The sequence below is a fragment of the Scedosporium apiospermum genome (genome assembly GCF_000732125.1).
Source record: "Scedosporium apiospermum strain IHEM 14462 chromosome Unknown SEQ_SAPIO_0132, whole genome shotgun sequence".
NCBI lineage: Eukaryota > Fungi > Ascomycota > Sordariomycetes > Microascales > Microascaceae > Scedosporium > Scedosporium apiospermum.
Window position 1 is genome coordinate 1,283,523 of NW_015971833.1, and position 26,476 is coordinate 1,309,998.

At 52.8% G+C, this 26,476-nt stretch overlaps 7 protein-coding genes and 1 pseudogene across 7 annotated transcripts; 5 read left to right on the top strand and 3 right to left on the bottom strand.

Moving 5' to 3' along the window:
- Positions 1–3,715: 3,715 nt before the first annotated feature.
- Positions 3,716–5,578, top strand: SAPIO_CDS9078 (MFS hexose transporter; the record flags this gene model as incomplete). Its single annotated transcript, XM_016790566.1, has 4 exons — positions 3,716–4,151; positions 4,230–4,376; positions 4,448–4,890; positions 4,964–5,578. 4 exons carry the CDS (start codon positions 3,716–3,718, stop codon positions 5,576–5,578), a joined length of 1,641 nt encoding a protein of 546 aa, XP_016639869.1.
- Positions 5,579–7,300: 1,722 nt separating this feature from the next.
- Positions 7,301–9,973, top strand: SAPIO_CDS9079 (Xyloglucanase; the record flags this gene model as incomplete). The annotated part of the gene is made up of 3 exons (XM_016790567.1): positions 7,301–7,542; positions 7,629–7,715; positions 7,774–9,973. The coding sequence occupies 3 exons, from the start codon at positions 7,301–7,303 to the stop codon at positions 9,971–9,973; spliced, it is 2,529 nt and encodes an 842-aa protein (XP_016639870.1).
- Positions 9,974–10,361: 388 nt separating this feature from the next.
- SAPIO_CDS9080 (GPI transamidase component GPI16) lies at positions 10,362–12,325 on the bottom strand (the record flags this gene model as incomplete). The annotated part of the gene is made up of 3 exons (XM_016790568.1): positions 10,362–11,386; positions 11,460–11,866; positions 11,976–12,325. 3 exons carry the CDS (start codon positions 12,323–12,325, stop codon positions 10,362–10,364), a joined length of 1,782 nt encoding a protein of 593 aa, XP_016639871.1.
- A 316-nt stretch (positions 12,326–12,641) lies between these two features.
- On the top strand, positions 12,642–13,538 carry SAPIO_CDS9081 (Uncharacterized protein; the record flags this gene model as incomplete). The annotated part of the gene is made up of 2 exons (XM_016790569.1): positions 12,642–12,998; positions 13,083–13,538. The coding sequence occupies 2 exons, from the start codon at positions 12,642–12,644 to the stop codon at positions 13,536–13,538; spliced, it is 813 nt and encodes a 270-aa protein (XP_016639872.1).
- A 515-nt stretch (positions 13,539–14,053) lies between these two features.
- Positions 14,054–15,496, bottom strand: SAPIO_CDS9082 (annotated as a pseudogene; the record flags this gene model as incomplete).
- A 797-nt stretch (positions 15,497–16,293) lies between these two features.
- On the bottom strand, positions 16,294–19,643 carry SAPIO_CDS9083 (Beta-N-acetylglucosaminidase; the record flags this gene model as incomplete). Its single annotated transcript, XM_016790570.1, has 6 exons — positions 16,294–16,311; positions 16,372–16,458; positions 16,517–17,742; positions 17,814–19,091; positions 19,268–19,386; positions 19,591–19,643. The coding sequence occupies 6 exons, from the start codon at positions 19,641–19,643 to the stop codon at positions 16,294–16,296; spliced, it is 2,781 nt and encodes a 926-aa protein (XP_016639873.1).
- Positions 19,644–20,927: 1,284 nt separating this feature from the next.
- SAPIO_CDS9084 (N-acetylglucosamine-6-phosphate deacetylase) lies at positions 20,928–22,430 on the top strand (the record flags this gene model as incomplete). Its single annotated transcript, XM_016790571.1, has 3 exons — positions 20,928–21,314; positions 21,396–22,066; positions 22,184–22,430. The coding sequence occupies 3 exons, from the start codon at positions 20,928–20,930 to the stop codon at positions 22,428–22,430; spliced, it is 1,305 nt and encodes a 434-aa protein (XP_016639874.1).
- A 2,207-nt stretch (positions 22,431–24,637) lies between these two features.
- On the top strand, positions 24,638–26,444 carry SAPIO_CDS9085 (uncharacterized protein; the record flags this gene model as incomplete). The annotated part of the gene is made up of 3 exons (XM_016790572.1): positions 24,638–24,774; positions 24,824–26,263; positions 26,327–26,444. 3 exons carry the CDS (start codon positions 24,638–24,640, stop codon positions 26,442–26,444), a joined length of 1,695 nt encoding a protein of 564 aa, XP_016639875.1.
- Between the last annotated feature and the right edge of the window lie 32 nt (positions 26,445–26,476).

Genomic DNA, 26,476 nt, shown 5'->3' on the forward strand with positions numbered 1-26,476 from the left:
TGAGATACAAACATCAGGCTTTCATCTTCACGGTAGAAGTGCCTTATCGGGCTTCTCTCTCTGCCCAGGTGCCGTCATCACAGCACTCAACAAGACCAGTCGGTCTCTCCAGAAGCGAATTAGCCGAATAGTAACATTCCCTGGCTGTGAAGGCTCCGGGTCAAGATGAGGCCGAATTTCCTCAAAATGATCCATGAAGAGATCTATGGGGCGGGTATGGTGGTGTAATATAACAGCCCGCGAACGGTCTCCTCGAGGCGAAGAAGAGACTGTGTAAAAACCACGCGCAATTTAAACTATCATCTCGGGTCGACCCCTGTGCCGTTAGAGATGGATCCAACCAGGTGGTACTCTAAATATGCAACTCACACCTGCATTTACCAAGTCGGCTCAAACCGTAGGCGCTGATTGGGCGAGGATCGCGATCATCTTGGTGGACGCGAGCTCCTTCATTGACCGATTGGTCAATTGATGGCCGCAAGTGGCAGACTAATATGACGGGTTGATGCCACTCGATATGTGTTACGAAGTACAGTCTGCAAAAATCCACCAAGAAGAATGGAGGCACGACGAGACAAGGTCAAGCACAAGGAAGCCCAATTGCTGTTGTGTTCCCCTGGCATTGGTAACGAAAATCTTGGCTAACCTCCCGGGTTCCGGACACAGAACTTCGAAGACTTCCTGATCGATATCTGTAGTCTTCGCAAGGGCAGGCCTGACCGGTCAGTCGCCATTAGCTCAGCTCCGAAGTACAGAATAGGCGGTGGGAGGGGACATTACGAAAGTCCTTTCACCCCTGTTACCTGACCTCGAAATTCCCTTGGTCTGGGAGAGAAAAGCTCCAGGATCCGTCTCTTGTCGTCTTTGCCATATTCAGAGTAGCTTCTGACTTTATCCGGTCGACTACTGCTATTTACCCGGATTTTCCCAAACGGTCCTTTTCCTCCTCTGGCCCACATCTACAGTGGACGGACTTCCTTTGTCACGTACGATTCGATCAATCCGCCCTCTTGATTGAACTGATCAAATGTTTTCACTATATTATGGATAATGGATCGTGGATCGTGGTGGAGCACGCCAAACGACACTATGGATGTCGGCAACAAGCACGCAAGCGGAGCCGAGATTAGGTATGAAGGTCAAAGTCAAAGTGCAGTTTGTTCCGACTTCACCGACGACAACGACGGTCGAAGCAAGCCCCGGGTTATTTCCAGCGATTTCGTCTGCAAGGGAACGCAATAATCAATCCTGCGAGCTTCATAGAAGCCGTGCCGGCAAACCTCTGACTCGCGGCTTCGGCCACATTCTCGGTACGCACACCTCGAACGTCGTCCCGCCCCTCCACCCTTGCGTCTTTGCTTGCGGTCTGCCAAGCCCATAGGGCCGACCATCCATTCTTCGTCCGAAGTAGAGTGCTATTGCCACGATTCGGGGCTAGAGCCGCATGGCTTGGCAGCATATACTGGCCGCTTGGAACATTTATACGAGTAGGCTGGCAGTCGAGATCACGACAGGCAGCTGAGGCACCAAATCCAAGCTATCCCCTACATCGAAACAGATCATGTTCAGCGAAGAGGATCAGAGAAAATGTTCAGTTTTTCTTCCTTGCCCCCCTTTCCGGTTTCCTAAACAAATGCGGAGAGCGGAATCAGTATCTGCGTACAGGAAGGTTCGCTGCTGATGCGGAATATCCGCCAGTCGACGACTCCCCGCTAAGATGAGGCACGGCTTAACGAAACATAGTCGAGATGAGCCCACGCGTCTCCGGCCTACTCGCTTGCCCTGAGTGGTAGCTTGCCGGTCTCGTCTACCGCAAAAGCAAAACAGAAACGGGTGACTTCAATGGCTCTTGGATTTAATCCAGGAACTGCTTCGTGCTTCGTACGAATCTCACTGAAAGATGCTTACAGGTTGTCCTGGATTCTTTGGTGTTGCGAGTCGTGGGGCGCTCCATCCTTTCGGACTGTAGTGCCAGTAGCTGTCTGAAGGCCCACGTAAACGATAATTTTTGCCTTTCTTCAAAGCTAAGTAATTGACTGATCTTTTAACCAATGCAGATCAGAAATTCGAAACCTGTAACATTGGCGGCAAATAGACGAGTCTGCATGTACGAGAGCTCAATGGTGGTGTGTTAATATCGGCTGCCCGTGTGTCATAGAGTTCAAAATTAATGTGCAATTTTATACAATTTTATTCGACATGCAGGCACACGAAATCGAATATCAGAAAAACGAAGTTCTTCATGCTGTATCATAAAATGTTTCGGGTGCCAGGGAGATCAAATCCGAAAAAATTTGGGTCAGATCTGCTGATGTCTGTCAGGCCCAGGCGCTCCTTCCAGCATTTGGTGGTTCTCTCGGGAACATCAGGGCATCAATCACGTCGGACGGGGCTGCTTCTTTCTTTCCCCATTAGCACATCCCAGTGCTCCAGATTTCCCCTCAATTCTTCCCCAACCTATGTAACAAGCAACAGAGGCTCTTCTTAGCGCTACCCCACGAGGTTCTGCATCCCATACGGACAGTCACAGCCATCTAGTGTCTTTTCACCGCCGCAGAACCCGGACAGAGTTAGTCTAGGTCTATTACAACCTCTCTTTGAGCTGCCAAAGTGTCTTTTTGCAGAACCTTCCTCCGCCATACGGAGCATCTATGATTCAATACGGCGGGCGTCCGCCTTAAAAGACTTCAATTTCCATCTGATGGCTGAAATAGCAGTGGGGTTGCCGCTGATGGCTGGTAGTGCCTGAATCGACAGGACGGTCCGACGGCATCAAGGACGCAATCCTCGTGATGACGGCTTGATGGAAATTCTGACTGGTAAAGAGAGAAAATAGCTAACCTGAATATTATCCATATCCCGCTAATTTGCATCGCCAGGCCTGGTCCTTGTCATCCTGGTTCCGATCCACTTTGACCCACGCCGACTGTCATACCAGTACGAAGTCGTGCTAGTCAGGGTTTTCCATCCACGCTTGTCCGCTAATTACGCTAGGAGTATCCCTCCCTTTCGAGAACATTTCAACTCTCCTCCGCTCAGCTTCCCCATGGAGTCTTGACCCACAGTCAGCAGGAGGGGTGGGCAGAACTGAAAGGAGAGGAGGGGGGTGTGTGTGATTGTCAAGGTAAGCTTGAGCCGTGGGTTGGGGATGTTGGGGACGCCATCCGGGGCAAGACGCCGACGGGTAGAAGAAGGGGCGTGATCGCCGATTTCTTGCTTGATCTTTCTCCGCTCTCCCCACGTTCAATGAAGGCCCTGCCTTTCCCGTGTATGCCTATGACACGAACCGTCTGAATGCTTATTGGGGTGTCCAATGTTCCTGTTCATATTCCGATCTGGTCTTCGTTACTCGGTTCCGTTCCCTGAGTTGCCAAACCAGTATAGGTCAAACCTAGGGACACCGGATTTCATATAAGCAGTCGATCCCTGGCCTCGTCTCCTCTTACTCTCCCTTCTCTCTTCTGTCTTCCATCCTCCGGCTCAAATCTCATCTTTGAATTGAGCAGCCATCCGCAAGCCGGATCCTCAGCAGCTGGGATATATCAATCCCACATATCCCCGCATTCGCTCCCTCGCTCCCCCGTTGCTTTCTTCGCGCACTTTCGCGTGGTTACATTCCTTTCTATTTCTTTTCTCTATTTTTAATTTCAAGATACCCTTTTGTTTGTTGTAAGAAGGCATTGATCCCCTTCCAGGAAAGAAAAAAGTTCGAGCAATGGTCGCCATCGTTAGCAAGGCGACCGCTGGCGGCGGCGATGTCCCTCGCTTCGAACGCGTCAACTGGCGGAAGGAGCCGCACTTGAAGAAGCTCTACATCATGACCGTCTTCCTTCTTGTCGCCTCAGCCACAACTGGCTACGACGGCATGTTGGCCAACACGGCGCAGCAGATGGACAGGTTCAAAAAGTTCTTTTCCATTGAGAATGGCTCCATGAACGAAGTCTTCATCTGGGACCCCGTCAAGATGGAGTGGGGTGCCGATGCGAACAAGCTCGGTATCATGATCAACATGTTTAACATCGGCTCCATCATCTCCTACTTCATGACTCCGTATATTGCCGATTTCTTCGGCCGAAAGCCGACCATCATGCTCGGCTGTGTCGTCATGATTGTTGGCGGTGTCATCTCTGCTGCCTGTAATGGCTACGGAAGTGAGTATCTCGTGATTCATCATCCCGGGGGAAGTGGCTAGAAACAAACGAAGGATGGCTGACTGATAATGCTCTAAGTGTGGATGGCCGGTCGATTCATTCTTGGCTTCGGGAACTCGTTCTCCCAGATGTGCTCTCCTCTGCTCCTCACAGAGATCTGCCACCCTCAACATCGTGGTCCCCTCACTGCCGTCTACAATTGTCTCTGGAACTTGGGTGCTCTCAGTAAGTGTCCATCATTTAGCTTTCCCCACCATCTTGCGTGTGAAGTAGCTGACTCTCTGACCATCCCGTAGTTGTCTCTGTCGTCGGTTGGGGAACCTCGACCATCGGAAACGACTGGTGTTGGCGATCCATCACACTCATTCAAATCGTTCCGTCCGTCTTCCAGCTTTGCGGCGTCTGGTGGCTCCCCGAGTCGCCGCGTTTCCTCGTTTCCAAGGACAAATCCGAGAAGGCTCTCGAAGTCCTCGTTAAGCATCACGGCGGCGGCGATATCAACAATTCCACAGTCCAATTCGAATATCGCGAGATCAAGGAAACCATTACCATGGAGGCTAATGCCGATAAGAGCAGCAGTTACATCGACTTCTTTAGGACGAAGGGAAACCGCTGGCGATTGGCCATCATCATTTCTCTTGGTGTCATCTCCCAGTACTCTGGTAACGCCCTCTTTTCCAATTATATCGACCGTGTTTATGATGGTGCCGGCATCAAGGAGGAGAATAAGAAACTTGGTGTAAGTTTTCCCTCACGCCACTGCCTCGGGCTGTTAATGAATTTTTGCTTACACAATACTTACCTGTTGATAGCTCTCGGCTGGCAAGACAATCATGGATCTCACAATTGCCGTCGGTGCCGCCCTGACCGTCGATAAAGTTGGTCGCCGACCTCTCTTCCTTGCCGCCATTAGCGGCATGGTTGCATCTTTCGTCTGCTGGACCATTGTCGGAGCCATCTACGAGAACTCTGGAGAGTCCAACCAGCGAGCCGGCGATGCGCAAATCGTGTTCATCTGGTTCTTTGGTATTTTCTACGATATCGGCTTCTCTGGCCTGCTCGTTGCCTATGCCCTCGAAGTTCTTCCTTTTGCTCTCCGGGCCAAGGGCATGATGATTCTCAACATCACCATCCAGGCCGTCCTCGCTCTCGGCAACCAGACTAACCTTCTGGCGTGGAACAATCTCCCGAATCACTGGAACTTCATGTTGTTCTATACGCTTTGGGACTTTTGCGAGTTGGTGTTCGTTTGGTTCTTCTACGTCGAAACAAAGGGACCTACGCTCGAGGAAATTGCTAAGATCTTTGACGGTGATGATGCCGTTGCCCATGTTGACCTTCACCAAGTTGAAAAGGAGATCCGCATGGCTGAACACGAGGAGGATATCAAGGCCCCGTCGCTTCCATCGGAGAAATCTGCGGTGTAAGAGGTTGAAAGCCTTGAACTAGACTTGCGGTGTCGAGTTTTTGAACCGGCCCGCTCATCGGTCAGGTATTGAACGACTCGCAATCTTTCCAGGTTTGATGCTATCTCCTTGAACCAGTTCAACCAACCATTTACCCTTAACTTGGTATATATGATCAGATAGATGCATTTCGGGGGCCCTTTGAGCGGTGAAACATTGTCAAGGTGACAGTAGTGTGTGTGTTTTGGCAAGCAGTGTATTCTCGATATCGAAACCTAATAGAAACCTTTCCATATGCTGTTTGAGTTGGGTAATGTGAGCAAAGGGCTCAACGAGAGATGGTGCTTGAGAAATGTTTTCCACGCTTCCTGTTATTCCGGCTACCCTTTTTTTTTTTCCCCACTCTGGGGGGCGTGGTTTAGAGGGAGACGAGAGGGGCCTTGAAGAAATGGCGCTCGACATTCGCATTTATACTATCGGTCTACCGCAAAACCAACGACGAGAGTAACAGCCAAGCAAGGATATGTACATGCCTCCGCCCAGGAGAGACACCGGAGCCCACGTTCCGCATTATTGGGCTTGGCTGGCGACCGCTTGACTGATTTTCCGAGTCTAGGATCCTCTCGAGAATGGCGCCTTGAGAAACCCTGATGCGAGTCGCCACGAAGACATTCTGCTACGAGTGCAATTGATAACCGGAAATCCATACCGTCGCGGAACCCTTCATCACATGGCCTCGACCGGGTTAGCTAGAGATTGATTAACCTGGATCCCCTAACATCCGCGTGAACTAACTAAGCATGCGAGTAGTTGATCGAGGATGCTACATGGTACAGATCCATCACTCTATCTTGCCGGGAAGCAGTGCAGTATCGACTTGGCCATGAAATCGAGAACCATCAAGCCCAGAGTGCATGTCCATCTAGAGGGTGTCTGCTGCCTGTTCTACCTGGAACCTGAAGTCATTATCATCCCCTTTATGAGCACTTTCATGTCTGGACGCAGACCGACGTCTAACTTCTCTCTTTTATTTGAGGATCCGGGATTGATTCGCCCCATCTCGTCTATTCCCGCGCCGTGGGTCTCCCACATCTAGGTTTGCTCTAATTTCGTTTCTTGATGGCAATTGATGCAATTTAATCATTTGGAGACGTTCCTTACCCTCGGCCTCGTTGCGAGCAAATGGCAGGGTAGTATATGGTGGTATGCTGGCAGGCGAAAAGGCTAAATTGATTTGTGGGATTTCTGGACATTAAATCTTCCATTTTTCGTCGCTTCTTCTGCTCTCGCTTTTCCCCTCTTTTCACACCCTGGCTGCGTTTCCGAAAGTGGTACACTTCCGAAGGGGATGGCGACCTTTCTGTTGGGTATTTGACAGATTGGGACTTACATCCGCCGCTCAGGGACGCATGCGGGAGATGGGCATTCAGAGGCCGCTGATGGTGGTGCGGAGATGCTTGACTTCCGGTCCGGTGCCATGGCATCTTTGATTCCGTCTACCACATATTGATGTTCTCTCTCCGCTTCATCAATGTCTGCGTCACTAACCATGCTACCGTAAAGGTGGTAATAGCAATACGCCAGGCGAGGTCCACAGAGATATATAGGATGTAATATAACCCGCACCATGAAGCAGCCAAGAAAGAGCATCGTCCCTCTCTAATCCAGTCTTCAGAGGAGGTTGAGAGACCCTCCGTCCTTTAAACCGGGTCGACTAAAGCAGGCCCCCATAACTCCTTAAGCATGAAGTTCCTCAAGGCCATTCTCGCAGTCCTTGCGGCTACGGCCAGCCATGCCGATGCGGCGTTCTCGTGGAAGAACGTCCGGATCGGCGGCGGGGGCGGATTCGTGCCTGGAATCTCATTCCATCCCACTACCGCCGGAGTCGCGTATGCGAGAACGGACATCGGTGGTTTGTACAGGCTTAACCCGTCGGATGATTCGTGGACTCCTATCACGGATTCGCTTGCGACCAACGATAAGTGGTGAGTTAGAGCTGCGTACTGCCTCGTTCAATTTAACATCGGAATATAAATTCCTGCGTGCTGGATTCTAATGAGCGCTTATCTAGGTCGTACTGGGGTATCGATGCCATGGCGCTGGATCCTCAGGATGCCGACAAGATCTATGCCCTCGTCGGCATGTACACCAACAGCTGGTAAGAGCATCATACTTAAGAATGTTTGGCATTGAACTGACGCAGGAGGAAAATAAAGGGACCCAAACAATGGCGCTGTCATTCGCAGCTCCGACCGCGGGAACACCTGGCAAACCACTGAGCTCCCCTTCAAGGTCGGCGGCAACATGCCCGGCCGCGGAATGGGCGAGCGCCTAGCCGTAGACCCCCACGATTCCAAAGTAATCTATCTCGGCGCTCGTAGCGGCAAGGGCCTCTACCGCAGCACTGACGGAGGGGTCACGTTTGCCAAGGTCTCGTCCTTCACGGCCGTAGGAACGTACGTGCCCGATCCGACGGATGCCAACGGCTACAACAACGACATCCAGGGTCTCGCCTTCGTTACATTTGACGACACCTCTGGCACGGCGTCTAACGGAAGGACCAAGAGAATCTTCGTTGGCACCGCAGACAACACTACTGCTTCTGTCTACGTCTCCAACGACGCTGGTGAGACTTGGGACGCGGTCGCCGGCCAACCTGGCACTTACTTCCCACACAAGTGCAGGCTCCAGCCGCAAGAGAAGGCCCTCTACCTCAGCTACAGCGACGGAAGCGGACCTTACGATGGCACAAAGGGCGCCGTCTACAGGTACGACATCACCGCCGGCACCTGGAAAGACATCACACCTGCGACGGGCGACGACCTCTACTTCGGCTTCGGTGGCCTCTCCGTTGACCTGCAGAAACCAGGGACCGTGATGGTGGCGACGCTCAACTCGTGGTGGCCTGATGCCCAAATCTTCCGTACGACTGATTCGGGTGCTACTTGGTCCAAGATCTGGGAGTGGGCTGCGTACCCCGACCAGAATCAGTACTATTCCATGAGCACGCCTAAGGCTCCGTGGATCTACGAGAATTTTGTCTCCGTTGATACGAAGCGTCTTGGGTGGATGATTGAGGCTCTCGAGATCAACCCGCATGACAGCAACCACTGGCTCTACGGCACGGGCCTCACCATTTATGGAGGCCACGACCTCGCCAAGTGGGACAGCGGCAGTGGTCGCAATGTCACCATTCAATCCCTCGCCGACGGCATCGAGGAATTCGCCGTCCTCGAGGTCACCTCCGTCCCTGGCGGCAGCGAGCTCCTCGCCGCTGTTGGCGACGATAGCGGCTTCACCTTCAAGACCAAGGTCGACTTGGGAACCTCTCCCCAAACCGCCTGGAATAACCCCATGTTCACTAGCTCCACGGGCGTCGACTACGCAGGTAACAGCGTCAAGAGCGTCGTCCGCGTAGGTAACTCCGCCGGCAGCCCGCAGGTCGCCCTTTCGAATGATGGCGGGGCGACCTGGAACCTCAACTACGCCGCAAGCAACGACCAGTATGGTGGCCGTGTGGCGTACTCCGCTAATGCCGACACGATCCTCTGGTCCAGCGAGTCTTCGGGAGTCCTCCGATCTCAATACCAAGGTTCCTTCACGGCCGTGTCCTCCGTCCCCTCGGGAGCTGCCATCGCCTCCGACAAGAAGGACAACGCCTACTTCTACGCCGGAACCACAAAACTCCTCGTGTCTTCTGATATTGGAGCCACTTTCTCTCCAGGAGGCTCCCTCGGCGCCGCTACTTCCATTCGAGACATAGCGGTACATCCTACCGTCGCAGGTGAACTCTGGGTCTCAACTGACGTGGGAATTTTCCACTCGACCGACCACGGCGCAACCCTTTCTCTCATCTCCTCCACCCTCACAAACACCCACCGCATAGCCCTCGGTAAAGGTTCTGGAAGTTCTTGGATCCTCTATGCCTTTGGCCACGGTCCCGTAGGCGCCCGTCTCTATGCTACCGCCGACAACGGCGCCTCCTGGCAGGACATCCAGGGCTCGTCCCAGGGTTTCGGCGCAATCGACGGCTGTCGCCTCGCCGGTAGCGCCAACGAACCCGGCCTCGTGTACGTAGGTACCAACGGCCGCGGTGTCCTCTACGCACAGGGTACTGTCCAAGGCGGAGGTGGCAACCCAACTTCTTCTTCTTCTTCTTCTTCCCCTTCTTCTACTGCCAAGACATCAAGCACCACCACCCGCGTGTCCAGCACGTCCTCCGTGAGAACAAGCTCCACGCTTACTACTAGCACCAGGGCTTCTTCTTCGAGCTCGTCCGCTCAGCCTACTGCTACCGATGGCCCGACGGCGCCTAGGTGGGGACAATGTGGTGGTATTGGGTGGACGGGTCCGACGAGGTGTGAGTCGCCTTATGCTTGCCAGAAGCAGAATGATTGGTATCACCAGTGCCTTTGAGAGAGGGGATGTGAGATTAGCGAAACGCGAAGGGGTTGATGTGATTTCTTCTGTATCTTTTTCTTCCTTGAGGAGATTGAGTTCCCCGAGAAGGCGATTCGGACTCCTCCCTTGTATATAGTTTTGATGAGTCTCCGAGGCGGAGTCTTCTTTTTTCCGCTTCGTGAATATATATCTGTTTCTGATAACATGTTCCTGGTGAGAAATATGTATCTTCGAGGCCGTGTGGGGAGTAATTGGATCAACACCGGGACTGGGGGGACAGACGCATAGATCGAACTGACAATCCAATTCCACTCCCAAAATCATCACAACAGGCGTGAAAATCTTCGTCAAACAGAAGCTGAAATAAAATAAATCATCGATACAATCAAAATCTATCATTTACTTATCCTTTCCCGTTACCTTCTTTCCCCCGCTTCGCCCTCACCAACCCTTTAACCCTCTCCACCAAAGCCCCAATCTTCCTCCTCAAAGGCGGCTTCGGCGCCTCATCTACCCCAACGAACCTCCTCACAAGGATATTATACAAGCCCCCGAAAGCAAGGGCGATCGCCGTAGATGTGAAAATGATAACGTTATACGGCATGCTGAAATCCGGCGTCGGCAGGTTCAGCAACAGCGACGTCGTGCGCAGATTCAACCTGCGTGGCGAAACCGTCGTGATGATGGCCGCCGCTACGTCGAAGCCGCGGTTGGCGTCGGGCGGGTACTCAGTGTATCGCAGGATGGACTTTTCGAAATCGTAGCTTAGGAAGACGGTCGAGGAGGGGGGTAGGACCATGCGGAGCTCGAGTTGGGTGCCTCGGGCACGGTCGACGGCGGGTCGGTAGTAGATTTCTTTGATGAGGGATCGTTGGGAGCCCGATACGCCGTCGATGCGGGCGTCGAGAGTATGTACATAGACCCTCATAAACCAGGGGAGGGATTCCATGTAGACGAATTCGACCTCGGTGTCAGGGCTGGGGTTTCTCAGGATGGTCTGGACGGCGCCGCGCTCTTGTCCGTAGCCCATGAAACTGCGGTCTGCGTAGATGAGAGGCGTGGCGGGTTTGACGAAGTCTTCCTCGGGACCGTCTAGGCCTTCCCCGTTATTAAGGGGGGGTAGGATGATGTCGAAATCCGCGTCTGCGTCCAACTCATAGCAGCGAGAATTGCCTTGAGAACTCTTGATCTCGCGGGCCCCGACTGACGTGAATACGTGCCTCGAATTGGGCACTTCCATGCATACGGGGGGCGTGTCGGGGTTGGTTAGAGGGCATGTGCCTTTGAGGGGCTTCCCGAAGATTTGAGAAAGAGTCCATTCTTGACCGAGCGCATGATCAAGAGGGAAACACCCGCCTTCGGCATGATATGGCTTGGTCGTATCGCACTTGAGCTCATGATGAGGCCTAGGTCGGGGAATAGGGTTATCTAGCACCGCACACACAAGTTAGCAAGGTGTGCTATATAAACGCGATGGTGTTGGTTTCTTGTATGAAAATACCTCTCGGACGCTTAGAGCGATCAATATCCAGGACCATGTCGACAGTCTGCTCGATCTCAAGGACGCATTCTCTGCCATCCTCTGGGCAAAGTGGTCGCACATCGATGGCCATGCTCTGCCAGGAAGCATCGAAGAGCTTGTGGCCATCGAGAAGGCTCGAAATGCCAGCCTTGCCTTTACATGGCAAGAGCTTTAGGAAAGGCGTTAGGTTCTCTGTACAGACGACCTCGTGAGGAAGGACGCCGTGTAATAGCCTGAGGCTGGAATTAGTGGTCGCGTTCGGAAGAGTGCCCTCCGGCTCGAAGGACATGACGGGTCGAGTCGTGCGGGTGCTGTCGATAAAGTTGAGGGATGCGCAAAAGAGGCCCGAGAGTGCATTCGTCAAGACAAGCCATTTCTCATTCGCCCTGTGAAGCCATTCGCCGTCAGTAAGATGCCCCCAATTGACGCCGGACTAGCTGGGAGCACGGGGCCGAAGAGGAAGAAGAAGGGGAAAAAAAGGCATCCGCAACATACTCTTCATCCGTCTCCGCATCAAGCCATGCCCAAAGCTCAACACCAGTCCCACCCTCCCTCGTCCCATCCCACGGCCGCGCGCCCCAAAGCTCAGCATCCCACCTCCCCAACGCAAACCTCAAATGAAGCTCCCTCGTACCAGCATACTGAAGGATCTGGCCCAGAGACCTCGGGAATAACCTGAAATTCTGCGCTTCGAAATCGGATACGGGCGTCGTCGCTCGGAAGTTGAAGCTCGCGAGGAGAGAGGATAGGGGAAGCGGTCGGAGGTTGAGCTGCTCGTGGTATTCGGCGGCGGTTGACGTTACGCCTACCACGTAGAGCAGAAGAAGAGCGAGAAGCTGGCGCATCTCGAGAAGAAAGGAAAGGAAACAAACTTGGGCTGCGAAAGTTTGCGCAATGCCGGACACGTTGGAGAACACACCCAGGCAAGCTCAAACCATTGGGAGTTTCTTAGTTCGCGGACGTGTCGGCCTCCAGGGTGTTAATATCCATGAAGTGTAAGCTAGAGAGAGCGGTGGCGGGTGGCAGAATCGGTAGTTTATCGGGTAAACCCCCACCAAAATGTCGATGCATCTGCATCCTTAAACCAAGCATTTACAATTCCCATCGCAACCTTCAGCGTCAACAACCTCGCTAAACATTTACTACATCCAACATCCCACCATGGCCGCCGAACAGAGGAAGCTGCTCGAGCAGCTCATGGGCGGCTCATCCATGTCGCGCGCCGCTCAGCTATCACTAAACGATCCCAAAGTCTGCCGATCCTACCTTGTCGGCACCTGTCCACACGACCTCTTCACCAACACAAAGCAAGACATCGGACCTTGTCCCAGGGTGCATAACGAAGCATTGAAGGCTGAATACGAGGCCCTTTCGGATAAGGAGAAGCAAAAGTACGGGTTTGATTACGATTACATGCGCGATCTACAAAAATACATCGATGCGTGTAACCAGCGGATAGACGCCGCGCAACAACACCTCAAGAAGACGCCAGACGAAATCAGGCAGACGAACCTCCTTGTAGGTCCCCAATTTTTTTCTTTTCCCCGCTCCCTCAACCACAAATATATTTTTTTTTTGCTCTAACTTTGCCTCTGTCTACAGCTCAAAACCATATCCGAACTCACCTCCAGCATAAACAATGGTCTCCTCGAAGTCGAAATCCTCGGCGAAATCGGCGAAGTCCACAAAGCCGTCGACGAGATGTACCGCGTCCACCAAGCCCGCCAGGCCAAAGCCGAGCGCGAGCGCGAGCTCAAGGAGCTCTCCGACACCTCGGGCCCCTCGGGCCACCAGAAGCTCCAGGTCTGCGACGTCTGCGGCGCCTACCTCAGCCGTCTCGATAACGACAGGCGCCTCGCCGATCACTTTTACGGGAAGATGCACCTGGGCTACGCGCAGATGCGGAGGACGTACGATGCTTTCCCTAAGGAGATGAGGGGGCGGATTAGGCCGCCGATGGATTTGGATGGGGCTGGGCCAGGGCCTGCGGCGGGGCCGAGGGGGCCTAGGGGTGGTGGGTATAGAGGTAGAGGGAGAGGGTATCGTGGGGGGTGGTAGTTGGGTGTTTTTTGGAGTGTTGGTGGCGAAAAGCGCGATGTATAATGATGGTTTATGGTAGAGGGTTTTAGGAGTTATGTATGATTATTTTTCTACTGTTTGACTACGCTAGAATACCCAAAATCGCTTCACGTTCAAGGTTCGGTTCCATTGCAGGGTGTTCGCTTGTAAGACTAAAGCTGGACGTGGAAAGGATACATTCAATGAATTCAAAGAAGCACATCTACCAGGAGTCCGCCAGTGGATCGCAACATGATGCATTTTGGTTGAAACGCTATCTCCTGTAACAGGCTAGTTGGTGCTTTTGTTCCCAAGTCAGTTTCCGATATCCTCCATGGCCCTGTCCCCCAAGAAACACACACTATATTCTATATTAAGCTGGCTTGTTTTTTTTTTTTTTTTTTTCTTTCTTCTTTTGGCCGCCTTCTTCAGCAGGGAGGTTTGTATTGGTCCTTCATATTCATTATAGTCCCTCTCCCTCTCTCATACACATAAATATATATATTGGTATCGCTTCATGGCTTGTTCGCCATCCGCTCGTCAAAGGCTTCCATCTCATCATCCCACCGCCCAACTGGAGAAGACAGGGGCAATACATCCTCAGGCGCGGCAGCAGGCTTCGCCGGCCACTCCACCTTGGTCACCGGCTTCTCTGCCGGGCCCTTTCCAGGACCGGAGGAATTTTTCTGGGCGGTAGTAGGCCCCTTGGCGGACGCGTTGGCACCCTTAACGGCCGCTGCCTTATATGCCACTTCCACCTTTGGCGCCGGCTCCGCCTTGTCGGCCGGAGTTTTCCTCGTGTTAGACGAAGGAAGGGCGGGGAAATCCTCGCCGGTTAGCGGAGCGTTATTCCCCACGGGAGGATTCTGAGACGAGTCCGCATGGCCGTTATTATCAAAGGCATGATGGCCACCCCTGCCACCTCTGCCACCACGACCGCTACCTCTACCCCTACCTCCTCTTCCTCTTCCCCTCGAGTCAAACTGCTCTTGTTGCTCCTCGCCCTCCTCTCTCGCGAACCGACTCCCCGCCAACCCAGAGCTTCTCGCCCCGCGCACACCCCCATTCGCCGACCTAAAATTCTTCCTCGTATCCTGATGAAAGGGCATCTGCTCCTTCCCCTCATCCCAGCTCCCATCCTTTGCGCTCCCAAGCGCCTTGAGCTTCCTCTCCCGGTTCTTCGCCCTCTCCTCCTCCATCTTCTTCCTATCGTCCTCTGCCCGCTTTCTCCTCTCCGCCTCGGCGGCCCTCCTCTTTCTCGCCTCCTCCATGCCCCGCGCGTACGCTGCGGCATGGTCCCTCTCATCCTGTTCCGCCTCTTCGAATTTCCTCGCTTTCTCCGCCGACAGGATCCGCATCTTCTCCATCTTGGCGACCAGCTCCTCCTCTGTTAGCTTTGTGCGGGGGTTCGCCCCGGATAGCAATCGCGTATCGGGCGCATTCTGGGTAGCTTGCGCAGAAGGCGTCGACGAGCGAGGAGTTCCTGAGGCAGCGGGGGCTCCGACAGATGCAGGGGCAGTGGCTTGGGGGGCCGGGGCGGGTGTGGCAGTCGCAGTGGTAGTGGAGCTGGGTGTCGAGGTGCCGCCGCCCTTTTCCTTCTTCTCCTTTGGCGGCGCGGGGGATTGCGATTTCTGATCTCTAGACGGCGCCTTTTGGCTTTGACGGGGTCGCGGTGATGATCGGTTGCTGCTGGGGTTGCTAACGTTGTGACGCGACTGCGCAAGAGATTTTGGCGGAGGCACATGCGCATGTTTGGTGGCGGCGGGTTCCTTTGGCTTTGGAGGCTCGGTCGCAGGCGCAGGCGTGGCGATCGACACGGTGGTCGGCGCGTTAGAGGTGTCTTCTTGCGGAGTCGGAGCGGGGATCTCGACGACTACTTGGCTCTCTGTTTCCACGGGCTCGAAGTCGTCATCGTAGAAGAGAGCGTCGTCGGTTCGACCTCCGAATTGTTCGTCCATGGTGGGGTAGTCGCGTTTTTGCGACGGACATGCAACTTGTTTGGGGGTATGTATATATATGTATATCCAAGGAAAGAAAAGAAATAGACTAGAAAAATGCTATCGTGGGAAAAACGATACGAGGAAAGGAAAGAGAATTGCAAATCAATGTGAGGGTGACGGGGTGGCTGAATGATCCAATAACCCTCGACGCAATTATATACTTCGTCCCAGCCGGAGGCATTCTTGGTGGCAGGGCTGCGAGGCTATTTAAGCGTGAGGAGGGGCGCAGGAAATTTGACATTTGATGCAGGGTTCAAGTACTTGCACAGTTCGCAGGCCAGTGTGTCCACTCAGTGTGGAGTAGGTCCAGTTTTGCTGCGTTTCAGTGGCTTCGGCCGAACCATGAACCCAGTAAAGACCAGTAAATCCCGAGTCAATCCCGCCTAAAGGTCTAGTATACTGTGTAAATACATGTTTGGATCACACTATATTCGCGGCTTGCTATTGATGAGTCAGCAGCTTGAACATCAAAGCTGTCGAGTTCAACGCATCAAAGAGTAAGGCAGTAGGCAGTACCAACCTCGCCACTCGATGGAATGAAGTTCTCAAGGACTACTTCGATAAGATCTTGATCTCCGTGTCAATTCGCTTTGGATACGGGCGTACCACATATATTCTTGGTATGAACAGTTAGTCCTTGTCGAGAGATAACCCAAATACGTAACAGCTCTTCCATCCACCAGCCGATATTCAAAATAGCCAAGAGAACTCGTCAAATTCATCGACATCCCGAAATAGAAACCACATAATTGAGCCTAAGAAAGCTCAGACCACTGTTTGCATATTTCGTTAGTCCTTATCCGGAAGTGCAAGGTATGCCGAGAGCAACTTACATTCTCCGGAGAGTTCGTAATCTCTTCAAAAGCCTGGAGCGTCTCGAACCCCATCGCTTTCAGAGATTCGTACATATCATCAAGGATCTACCCAAAGGTTAGCTGATGAGTGAATCGGTTAGGTTCATGCCGAGGCTTAGCTTACCCAGCTCAACACAGCTACTGAAGCCTTCTTCTGGCTCTTAATTTGGCGTACACCCATCAGCGCCAGACCCTGTAGGATGAGGTTGCCTTGGGATGAAGGTGGGACCACAGGCGCCAAGATGCCCCCGACAACCTCGGCGGATGGTGACAATAGCGGCGGGACAAAAGTCGACAACGGATTCCCTTCTCGACAAATAATGATGGTTCCTAATAGGTTGTCGTGCGCATCCTTGGCACGGACTACACCACAAGATTTGGCAAGGGCTTCTCTGTACAGCTCGACCACCTCGGGATTTGACTCAGTTGAGACGTGAGAAAGCACCATGTCTGCATTCTCAAGGCCGTGGATGAGGTCGAAGCTCATATTGGCCCTCTGGATTGACTGTAAGAGACCCTCTGGGGCCGTCCAAGCTTCAAGGTTGTTGATAACGAGGTTGGTAAGTCTTCGAGGAAATTGAACATCCCACCCGCAATTGGCGAACCAATCCTTCACGGCGCATCCTTCATCCACAGGAATTCCGAGGAATACTCCGGGGAACACGGTGCCGAGCTGGACTTTCTTTACGTTCCGCGACTGGACCAGACTCCTCATTGCTCGGCGATGGAGAGATCTTCCAATAGACAAGCTCCGCTTTCCTGGGTCGACGATTATGGCACCAATAATTCCAGTTGAACCGAGTCGATAAGTTGCGACGAACCCGTATAGTGCTCCCGTGCTACTGTTCCGCACGACAAAATGGGCTTCCGTGATGCGAGGGTTGGCGAGATCGAATGAGGCTGCGGAGCTCGTTTTGAGGTAAGGATGGTCGGGGGCCGATGCCAGAGCTACGCTCCTTATGAGCTCGTCCAATGCGCTTTCGTCACGGATTGAGTCGTACTCTTCGACCAGCCAGTGCTGCTTAGACTTCATGTTCTTCCTACTCCTCCTCATCGTTCCGGGGAGAGTACCGCGAGGAGTAGTTTCTCCACAAAGCGCCCTGACTAGGGCATGCATAGCATTCTCGGTGTAGTCGAATGTGCAGACGTAGGTCCCAATCGACTTGTCCAGCGCAAAGTCGTATGGAGAACTGACGGAAACTACAATCAAATTCTTCTTCTGTCCCCGGGAGCCTAGGATTTTGCACATCATGTCGACGTGTTTCGTGAAGCCGGTTTGGTACAAATTTCGTTTGGCGTCCGCAGTAACAATTATGACGGTAGACGCGCGGTTTATCAGATTTTCGTGGACTAATCCAGCAGTCATGTTAGCAGGAATCACAATTGGGCGAAGTCGCCGCTAACCGAAAGTTGAAGCTTACCTGGACGGACACCGTTAGCAGTATAACTGGTATGCAAAAGCTTCCCATGGCGAACACGGGCGAGTGAGCGGCCGAGCTCTCTAAACACTTCCTCCCCACTCAATATGGCCGTTCCACGGTCTCGATGAGACCACTTGTCATGATTGGTAGGTGCCGCGGCCTGCAAATTCTTGGACTCGAGCAGAGTCTTTGTAAGTTTAGTGGCAGGCAGCGGCTTGACCAACGGTGTAAGCAGTAGCAGTTCTTCTTCCTGTCGCATTGAGGAACTCAGGGGAATGAGCTTTTCCTTATCCCTGACAACGACGATGGAGTCATCGTATGCATGGCGAGACAGAACGGAGTGCGTCGGATGCAGCTTAGCAAGCAGAGAGATACCCGGAGGGTTCAAAGCCTTGACCCATGAGGTACAATTCGTCTTTAGCCTTTGCACACGCTCCAGCGAAGTAAAGAGGCGCTGTTTGGTGACGATGCCGTTCTCGAGGCCTAGTTTAAGACCCCGAATGGCTTCGAGCTGTACATCATAAGCACGACACAGCAAGATGAGATCGCAACCAGCCTCAACCCCCATAACCACGCCGTTCTGGACACCGATTTCGTGGCTCAAAGACTCCATCTCAAGACACTCCGAGATAGCCACGCCTTTAAAGCCCAGCTCATTTCTCAAGAGATCATCGACAACCTGGTCGGAAAGACAAGCATGTTGAACGTTCATAGACGGGTTTGAGATCCTACATCCGCCGACAAAAACGGCGTCCAGGTTTCCAGTGGCGATGGCATCGCGGAAGGGCACCAGCGCGCTGAGACTCAGTTCTTCCAGGGTTTGGGTGATAACGGGCATGTCGACGCTCGATCCGCGGAAGTCCAGACTTCCGTAGGTAGGGAAATGCTTGCCGCAGGACGCAGCACCGGCGTCCTTGATACCATTCATCGCAAGGATGCCGTACTGGGACACCTCCTGGGGGTCATCAGACGTGGCCCTGCAGGCAATAGGCTGGTCACGGGTGTTTGATAAGACATCAAGGACAGGACCGAGCACGAGATTAATACCACAGGCCGCGATTTCAGTAGCTGTGGCCTTGCTCACTTCGTAGGCCAGTTCCACCCGGCCAGCGGCGGCAACGCCCATTTGGCTGGGGAACTGGCAGATGTAATCTTCGTCAAAGAGACTATTGACTCCGCCATTTTCTTGGTCTAGAGCAATGAGCAGTGGTTGGCGATGGCCAGCTTCCTTGGCGAGAGTTTGCAGGTCTTGAACTAGCTTCGCCGTCTCCTGGGCACCTATGCGGAGAGAAAGAGAGTTAAGTAGGTGTAAGTAAAGAGTGATCGTCCAACGGGAAAAGGCGGCGTATGGTTCTCATTGGCTAGTAAGGTAGCGGGAACCAGCACGGACAGGGGGGCTTCAACGAAAAGCAAGACATATAAGAGACACAGAACCGGGACGATGGTTGACTAACTCTTCAGGTTTTTGGCTGTCAAGATGATAGAACCAATATGGTGATCTTGGATCAGACTTCGAATCTGGGGCGTTATCTCGGTTCCATCCCATCCCATAATAAACAGCTGCCCAATCACCCTGTCAAGGGAGGAGAGGTCCATTAGCACACACGATCGAGTATTGCCGAATCAATAGTATAGAAAATCTCATAAGGGATGATTAAGCCAGGCCCCGGGGACGAACTGCGGAGCAGATCCGTCATACAAGCTGGTCATATGGCAGAATCTAGTATGGGAAGCATGGCTCGCTGCAGGGGAACTTAAGGTCCAGTGTGAAACGTACCGATCCAGATCTTGCCATAGCGGGTCCATGGCCAGATCGGTTATGTTAGCCATGGCGGGTCAACAGAGGTAGCCTGTGGCTGTAAGTATGGCATAATTGGGCGACTGATTTAACCTCTTTCGAGGTGTGGTAGTGGACGCCGGCTTTGGTGGTCGTAGGCCAGTATCAACGTGTGGAGGGAAGGGGTGGGGGAGCTCTTAGTGTAGACCGGAGAGCGAACAGAAGGGAGAGCGGCTCCCAGCGGGTTGTAAGACAAGAGGGAGTAAGCAAGGGCGTCCGTTTATGGCCACACCGAGGCCAAGGTGAGAGAGCCAGTTTGTGGGGCAAATTACGTGCATTGTGGTTGGGTTCATCGTTCGTCCTTCCCTATTGTGCCAAGGCCATTTCAGGGTGCGGCAGAATGTCGGCACAAATGACGGATTAGGACAGAACGAATGGAACCCCTCCATCTTCACCCCTGGTCAAAACTCCCTAGCGCGCTCCACCCGAACATGGATGCGACGTTACAACCAACCTCACTCCAACCTCAGCGACCCGAGCCCGAGGAGTGCGTTGTAAAGTTGCATGCTAAGCAAACAACCTTTTGTGCTCCAACCTTCATGTTCCCATAGCACACTCCACAGTCCAACGTCCCCTCTAGTGTCCATTCTCCCTTCTAAATCAGAAGGGCACCCACTCCCGTCGCCTCCGGGTCCAAAATTTTGATAGCGTTGTTGCATCTGAGTGTGACCTGATCAACACAGAGGCAGACAGTGGTATGTCCAACTCTCGACATCGTCATCACCATCATCGTCGTCGAGCACAACGATTGCCATCGAATCAAACACACATGGGGCTAGGTCGTGGCATTGAGTGGCTAGTCGTCGCTCCGGCTAGAGTCCACGAGGACTTCCAGTGACGCCTGAAGTTGCCCTGTAACGCTTAACGGGGCAGGTCCCACGACCAAGATTTTTGTCATTTTTTTTTTTTTTTGGCTTGAACTCTACTTCAGATTTCTGAGGCGGTCTCTTGCTCCACTCTACTACCCTTTTGCAATATGCCATCATGATAAAACTTCTGTCCCAACAAATGCTACCAGGCTCGGACTTCGGCGGTCGTCATGTCGCACGTTGGAATGACACCGACCATCCCCGGTCAAGCTCCGGTCTAACATGACCGCTACTGTAGAAAAGCAATAGATATTGATCCCTAGATGCTCGTGCAATTCTTAGGCTTTCCCTGTGAGAAGGGCTAACTAAGGCAATAGAAGCAGGCTCCCCTACACTCAGAATTCCACTAATACCCTCTATATCAGCACTACGCATTTCTGCCTCGTTTTGTTGATAACCTCGATCCCAATGCCCGCTGCAGTCTCAGACCAGCTCAAAACCGGCGGTGTCGGCATCACCAAGTTCACCAACTGCCGCCTCGTCCGAGGTAACTCGCTCGTCCATCGCGACTTGTGGGTTAGTTCGGCCACGGGCAAGATTGTCCACAGCCAAGCGTCGTTCTATGACCATCTACTCATTCCTGACGAAGTAATTGACCTCGGTGGTCGAATTGTATCGCCTGGGTTGATCGAGTGCCAACTCAATGGTGCTTATGGCTTCAATTTTTCCATCAAGCCAGATGAGGTTGCGGACTATGCCAAGCAAATCAAGGAGCTGAACAAGCAGCTCATCAAGACGGGAGTTACCTCGTATGTGCCGACCGTCACCAGCCAAAAGCCAGACGTATACAAGACGGTAAGCGGTCGACTTGCCTCAACCCTCAGTGCCATAGGCGCAGCCTAGTGAGCTAATACTCGCCTTGTGTGCGAACTTCAGGTCCTTCCGTTCCTTCGACCGAGCGGGCACCTTCAGGTAGCTGAAGACGGCGCAGAGTCACTCGGCGCCCATGTCGAAGGCCCGTTCCTCAGCCCTACAAAGAATGGAATTCACGACATCGACGTCTTCAAACAGGCCGAGTCCTTCAAAGACCTCGAAGACTGTTATGGAGCCGAAAACCTCTCGCCATCCGAGTCGGGCGAACCAGCTTCGGTTCGGATGATCACTGCGGCCCCCGAAATCGGCAACATGGAGAAGCTCATCCCGGAAATCACGTCTCGGGGAATCATTTTCTCCATTGGCCACACGGAAGCGACCTATGAGGAAGCCTCCGCTGCAGTAGAGGCCGGCGCCACCATGATAACCCACTTGTTCAACGCCATGAAGCCTCTCCACCACAGGAATCCCGGCGTTTTCGGTGTCCTCGGAAACCCAAGCGATCAGAGGAAGCCATACTTTGGTATCATCGCAGACGGAATCCATCTTCATCCCACAACTATCAAGATTGCTCGCAACGCGCACCCGGACGGGTTTATCCTCGTCACGGATGCAATGCACCTCGTGGGGTTGCCTGATGGCTCGTATCAGTGGGTTAACGGCAACGAAATCAACAACATCGTCAAGAAGGGGTCGAGGCTTGTATTGGAAGGCTCGGACACATTGGCCGGCAGGTAAGTCGACTGAATCCGCTTCGTGCTTCGTCTATTACACACGAACTCGCCTTTGTAACCATCGGTCGCCTTTGAGATACAATCTTCACCACTAACGACTTGCGAATGTGTGTGTAGCTCGACGACTCTGCTTGAATGTGTCAACAACTTGATCTCGTGGACAGACACAAGCATCCCAGATGCTCTGCGCGCGGTAACCTCTACACCCGCAGCAATGTTGTCTCTTGAGGGAATCAAGGGAACACTCGCAGACGGCGCAGATGCCGATCTGATCATCTTGTCCGAGAACGCGGGTCAGGACGTACCGAAGCTTACAGTCGACGAGGTTTGGAAGTTTGGAAAGCGGGTCTGGAGCCGAGATTAATGAGCTAAGAATCAGAAATGGTGGACCGGGGACACTAGATTGAGCTAGATTTTTTGAGTTTGTAGATTGCTTGGAACGAAAGGACCTTGTTCAAATTGGTTAAAACGCAGATAAACGTAGAGGGACGGAAACGTTGGGGTAATTCCTCCATTTTAGACAGCCGTATCTAGCACTGATGTACTTTAGACGAAGTATGTACAATAGATTGTATGTAGTGGAGACGTTTTATAGACATTAACGATTGACTCACTGAAGCCTTTCAACTTAAACCAGAGTTTTGGGACGGGAGTCTCTCGCATCAGTCGCATGCAAACGTCTTACTTCGTACTCGCATCGCTAAGCTCGGGTCTTCTTCGAAAGATGCCAAGGTCTCACCTCAAACTTCATTCTCCAAATCAGGTTGACGTCAACGTTGAAGTGATGAATTGGGGTCTTTGATTCTCACCTGAAGAAGATTAGTTGACCCTCCAATGTTCTTCTGCATCTTGTGGCGCCCAATATCCCCGCATCATTGCAGCGATCGGGGTTAGACCGGGGAGCTGCACTAGGACGGACGCAGTAAATCAGGCGGGTGTCAGGGGCAAAATTTTTAGCGCAGAGGACAAGGGAGGGGCCACTGGGGATGGGGATATCACATCGATCAGCGGGGTTGACCAGTCCAACATGAGACCTCGATGAACCCTCGGCCGAGCGGGCAGCGACTTCCCTTTCATGGAGGGGCAATCATGGTTGAGAGGGAGCAACACGCACGAGACAGCAACATGACAGTGGGGAAGGAGCAGATGGCAGGCAGGCAGGCAGGCAGGCAGGCGTGCATGCAGCATGGGAATTGGCATGGGGAAGGCGAGATGGGCAACTGGGCGCATCGACTTTGTAACTCGCAGTTGACAAAACAAGTTAACATTGAAACCTTGACATTGATAGCAGCACAGCACTTGAGTGGAATGGAGAACGGACCTGCGCTGGAGCTCGTAACCGAAAGCAATTAGCCTAGCGGGGAGCCGCTCCACCTTGCATTTAGTCAATTTTGATCTTTTCATCACATTTGCAATCTCTCGGTCTGGGTCCTTTTCTCGCTGGCTAATTTCTAATTTCACCAGCAGAATTCATTCCCAGTTGTCGAGATTCAAGTCCTGTCCTCGGGCACCCATCTCGAGAACAAGAACCGGTCTGGATTTGCAATCCCAGATCCTACTCGGATCGAATGATCAATTGAATTCCTTCCCTCATCTTATCTCGTCCTCTCTGTCCCAACTCCAATCGGCCTTTTTCTTCTTTCCTTGCATGAGAGCTTCCTTCTTAGGAGTCGCGCTCCCCTCCTCGTGCCCAGATTCCAACACCACTCTCCGACTTTCTCTCTTGGTTCCGACCAGTCATTGAGCTCACTTGATCGCCCCCAGTCCCTTACCCGGTCTTATCTCCTGCGCATCTCCGCTCCACGTCGCACTTGGATTATTACTATTATTTTTCTCTGACCTTCCCGCTCGCCTTCACGCCTCTCGATTCTCTTCTGTGCTTCGTCTTCCGCTGTCTCGTTGTGTAATTAACCCGCCCGTGTCGTCTTGTCTCGTCTCGTCTCTACGCATCATTGATTGATCCCTTTCCGTCCTTTACCGGCTGCGCATGTAGTGTAATACCAGTAATAACGGTGGACAGCACACATTCCGCCCAACTTATCAGAGTACAGGTACGCAGATGCACACGCGGACGGGCTGCAGTTGCAATATTCCGGGATAAGCCCGGTCATCATCATCAGCCTCTCTCTCATTGTCCCAGATTCTCGTGCGAGCCGAGAAACGTCAGCTCACTCGTGTGTGTGTGTGCCGACGTCCGGTTGATCTCGCCTTCGCCTTGCGGCCCTTGCCTCGCCACGCCACAATCGAAGACCGCCTGTGCTCCCGCCGATTTCTTCGTCGCATTTTCTATCCCTTCGCTCCCACAAACTCACCGCAGTTTACTCCCCCGTTCATCGAATCGCTCCATAATACGATTCCGACGAATTTCGACGAGGAAACGACTTCAGACCTCCCCTCCCATTAACGTCCACCCAATAATTTAGCTGCGAAGAAACGCCCCGATAATCCGCTAAACAATTAGCGTAAGACTGAAGGAAGGGCGATCCGTGACCTGACACATTCGACGAGACGAAACAGATCTGAAGAAGAAATAAAGAGTTGGCCTTCCCTGGCCGCTCGACCGGATATGCCATGGAAAGCTTCAACCCTATGCCGGCGCTGCAAACTGGCGCCGACAACTCCGCGGGTGACGCGATGAGTTTGAATCATGCACAGGGTCTGGGTATGGACAGTTTTGTCCAGGACATTCCCTTTGATGATTATTCTCTGTAGGTGTCCTCCTGAGTGCTCCCTTACTACTCGCTCTTTTCTCCCTAGCATTCAAAAAGACGTGACTCTCAAAATATATGTATGGGTATATGATGGCGAGCGCGGTGTGTCGAGAACACGCGACCACGACCGAGGAACTCAAGCTAACGACGCCACCCGTGCCGCTTGCAGAGATGCTGTAAATGGAAGCATGGCACCGATGCCATTCACCGCTTCATATGATTTTGACAACTTCACCACCTTCGAAGACCCCTTCTCATACCCCGCCCGCCCATATGAGGAAGTTGTACCTGATTCCGAAGTCATAAACGAAACTACAACACCCGACCAACTAGATCACAAGCTGCTTGGCTTCTCCGCGCCCATTCTTAAAGCTTCATTAATTGACGACAGCGGCCAATTCGCCGAAATCTCCATGACTGCCGAGTTATATGGCATGTTCTTCGTCGCCGAGGACGTCTTCGCGGGCGAGAATACGGGCCGTCCTCTCGAACTTACTTGTTACCGACGAAACCTGTGGCAGTGTTCTGGCCAAGTTAGTGTATCAAGGCCTGTTAGTCAAGTTATCAACGAACAGGGCACCAGAGAACCCATCACGGAACTAGTCGCCAGTATTACAGCTATTGAGTCCATTGATGGGAAGCCCACTGAGATCATATTAATACCGTGGAAGAGCGCTCCTGAAGACAGCAAGATAGCAGGAGCTCCGCCGAATATACCGCTCGATATGGGTTCCCTTTTAGATGCTGAGACAGGTGCTCCTGTCGGGCTACCCATCTCCTGGAAGAGGCTCCAATTCAAGCATGCGACAGCAAATAACGGGCGGAGGAAAGGTCTCCAGCAGCATTACGTTGTACAAATCAACCTTCTCGCCAAGTTAAATTCGGGAGAGTTTATAAAAGTGGCCGAGGTCCAGTCTGGCCCTGTGATTGTGCGAGGCAGAAGCCCGAGGAACTTTGATAGCCGACGAGACGTCCCTCTCATGGGGGACAAGAAGATGGAGAGGAGAGGTACGAACGCGAGCTCGAGCGACGCATCGGTCAAGGCCGAAAAGGAGTCCCTCGTACAAACACTCAAGAGGTACCATCCGCTGGGGAATCCCAGAGCCGAGGACTGGCCGCAGCCTTATACTATACCCAATCAGGGGCCTCACCCAGCCAAGAAGCTTGCCACGTCACCGAATCTGCAGCGGCCGCCAATCCCAGCATGGTCTACAGATGCGCCGGCCCGGAATTCGGGAGCTGGAGCTACACCAGCTCGCCACTCTGTTTCGACGGCACAAAGGAACAACTCGCTCCGTCCTGCATCATCGGTTCCGCTAAGCCTATCCTTGTCTGAGGACGAGAGGAGTCCCGGAAGGGGAAGCACGGAGACGGCGAGTCCCCAGCAACCGAAGCCGTCGGGGAAGAATGCGCAAAATCCAACCCAGACTCCAATGGAAGAAGTGGATATGCTCTATGAATACTTTCCGCTCAGCGTTGACGACTGGTAAGTCGGGGTTGCCTGAGGGGCCAACATGTTTCGATATATACTAACTGATATGGGTTGTAGGTTGCCGCCGGTAGAAGCTATATATCGTCCGCATATCGTTCACCATACAATTGTGCCGCCCGAAGTGAAGGCTCAACAGATGCGAACGAAGAAGAAGCTGTATTTTTTGGCTGAGTGAGTGTATATATTTGAGACCTGGGCGGAGGCCTA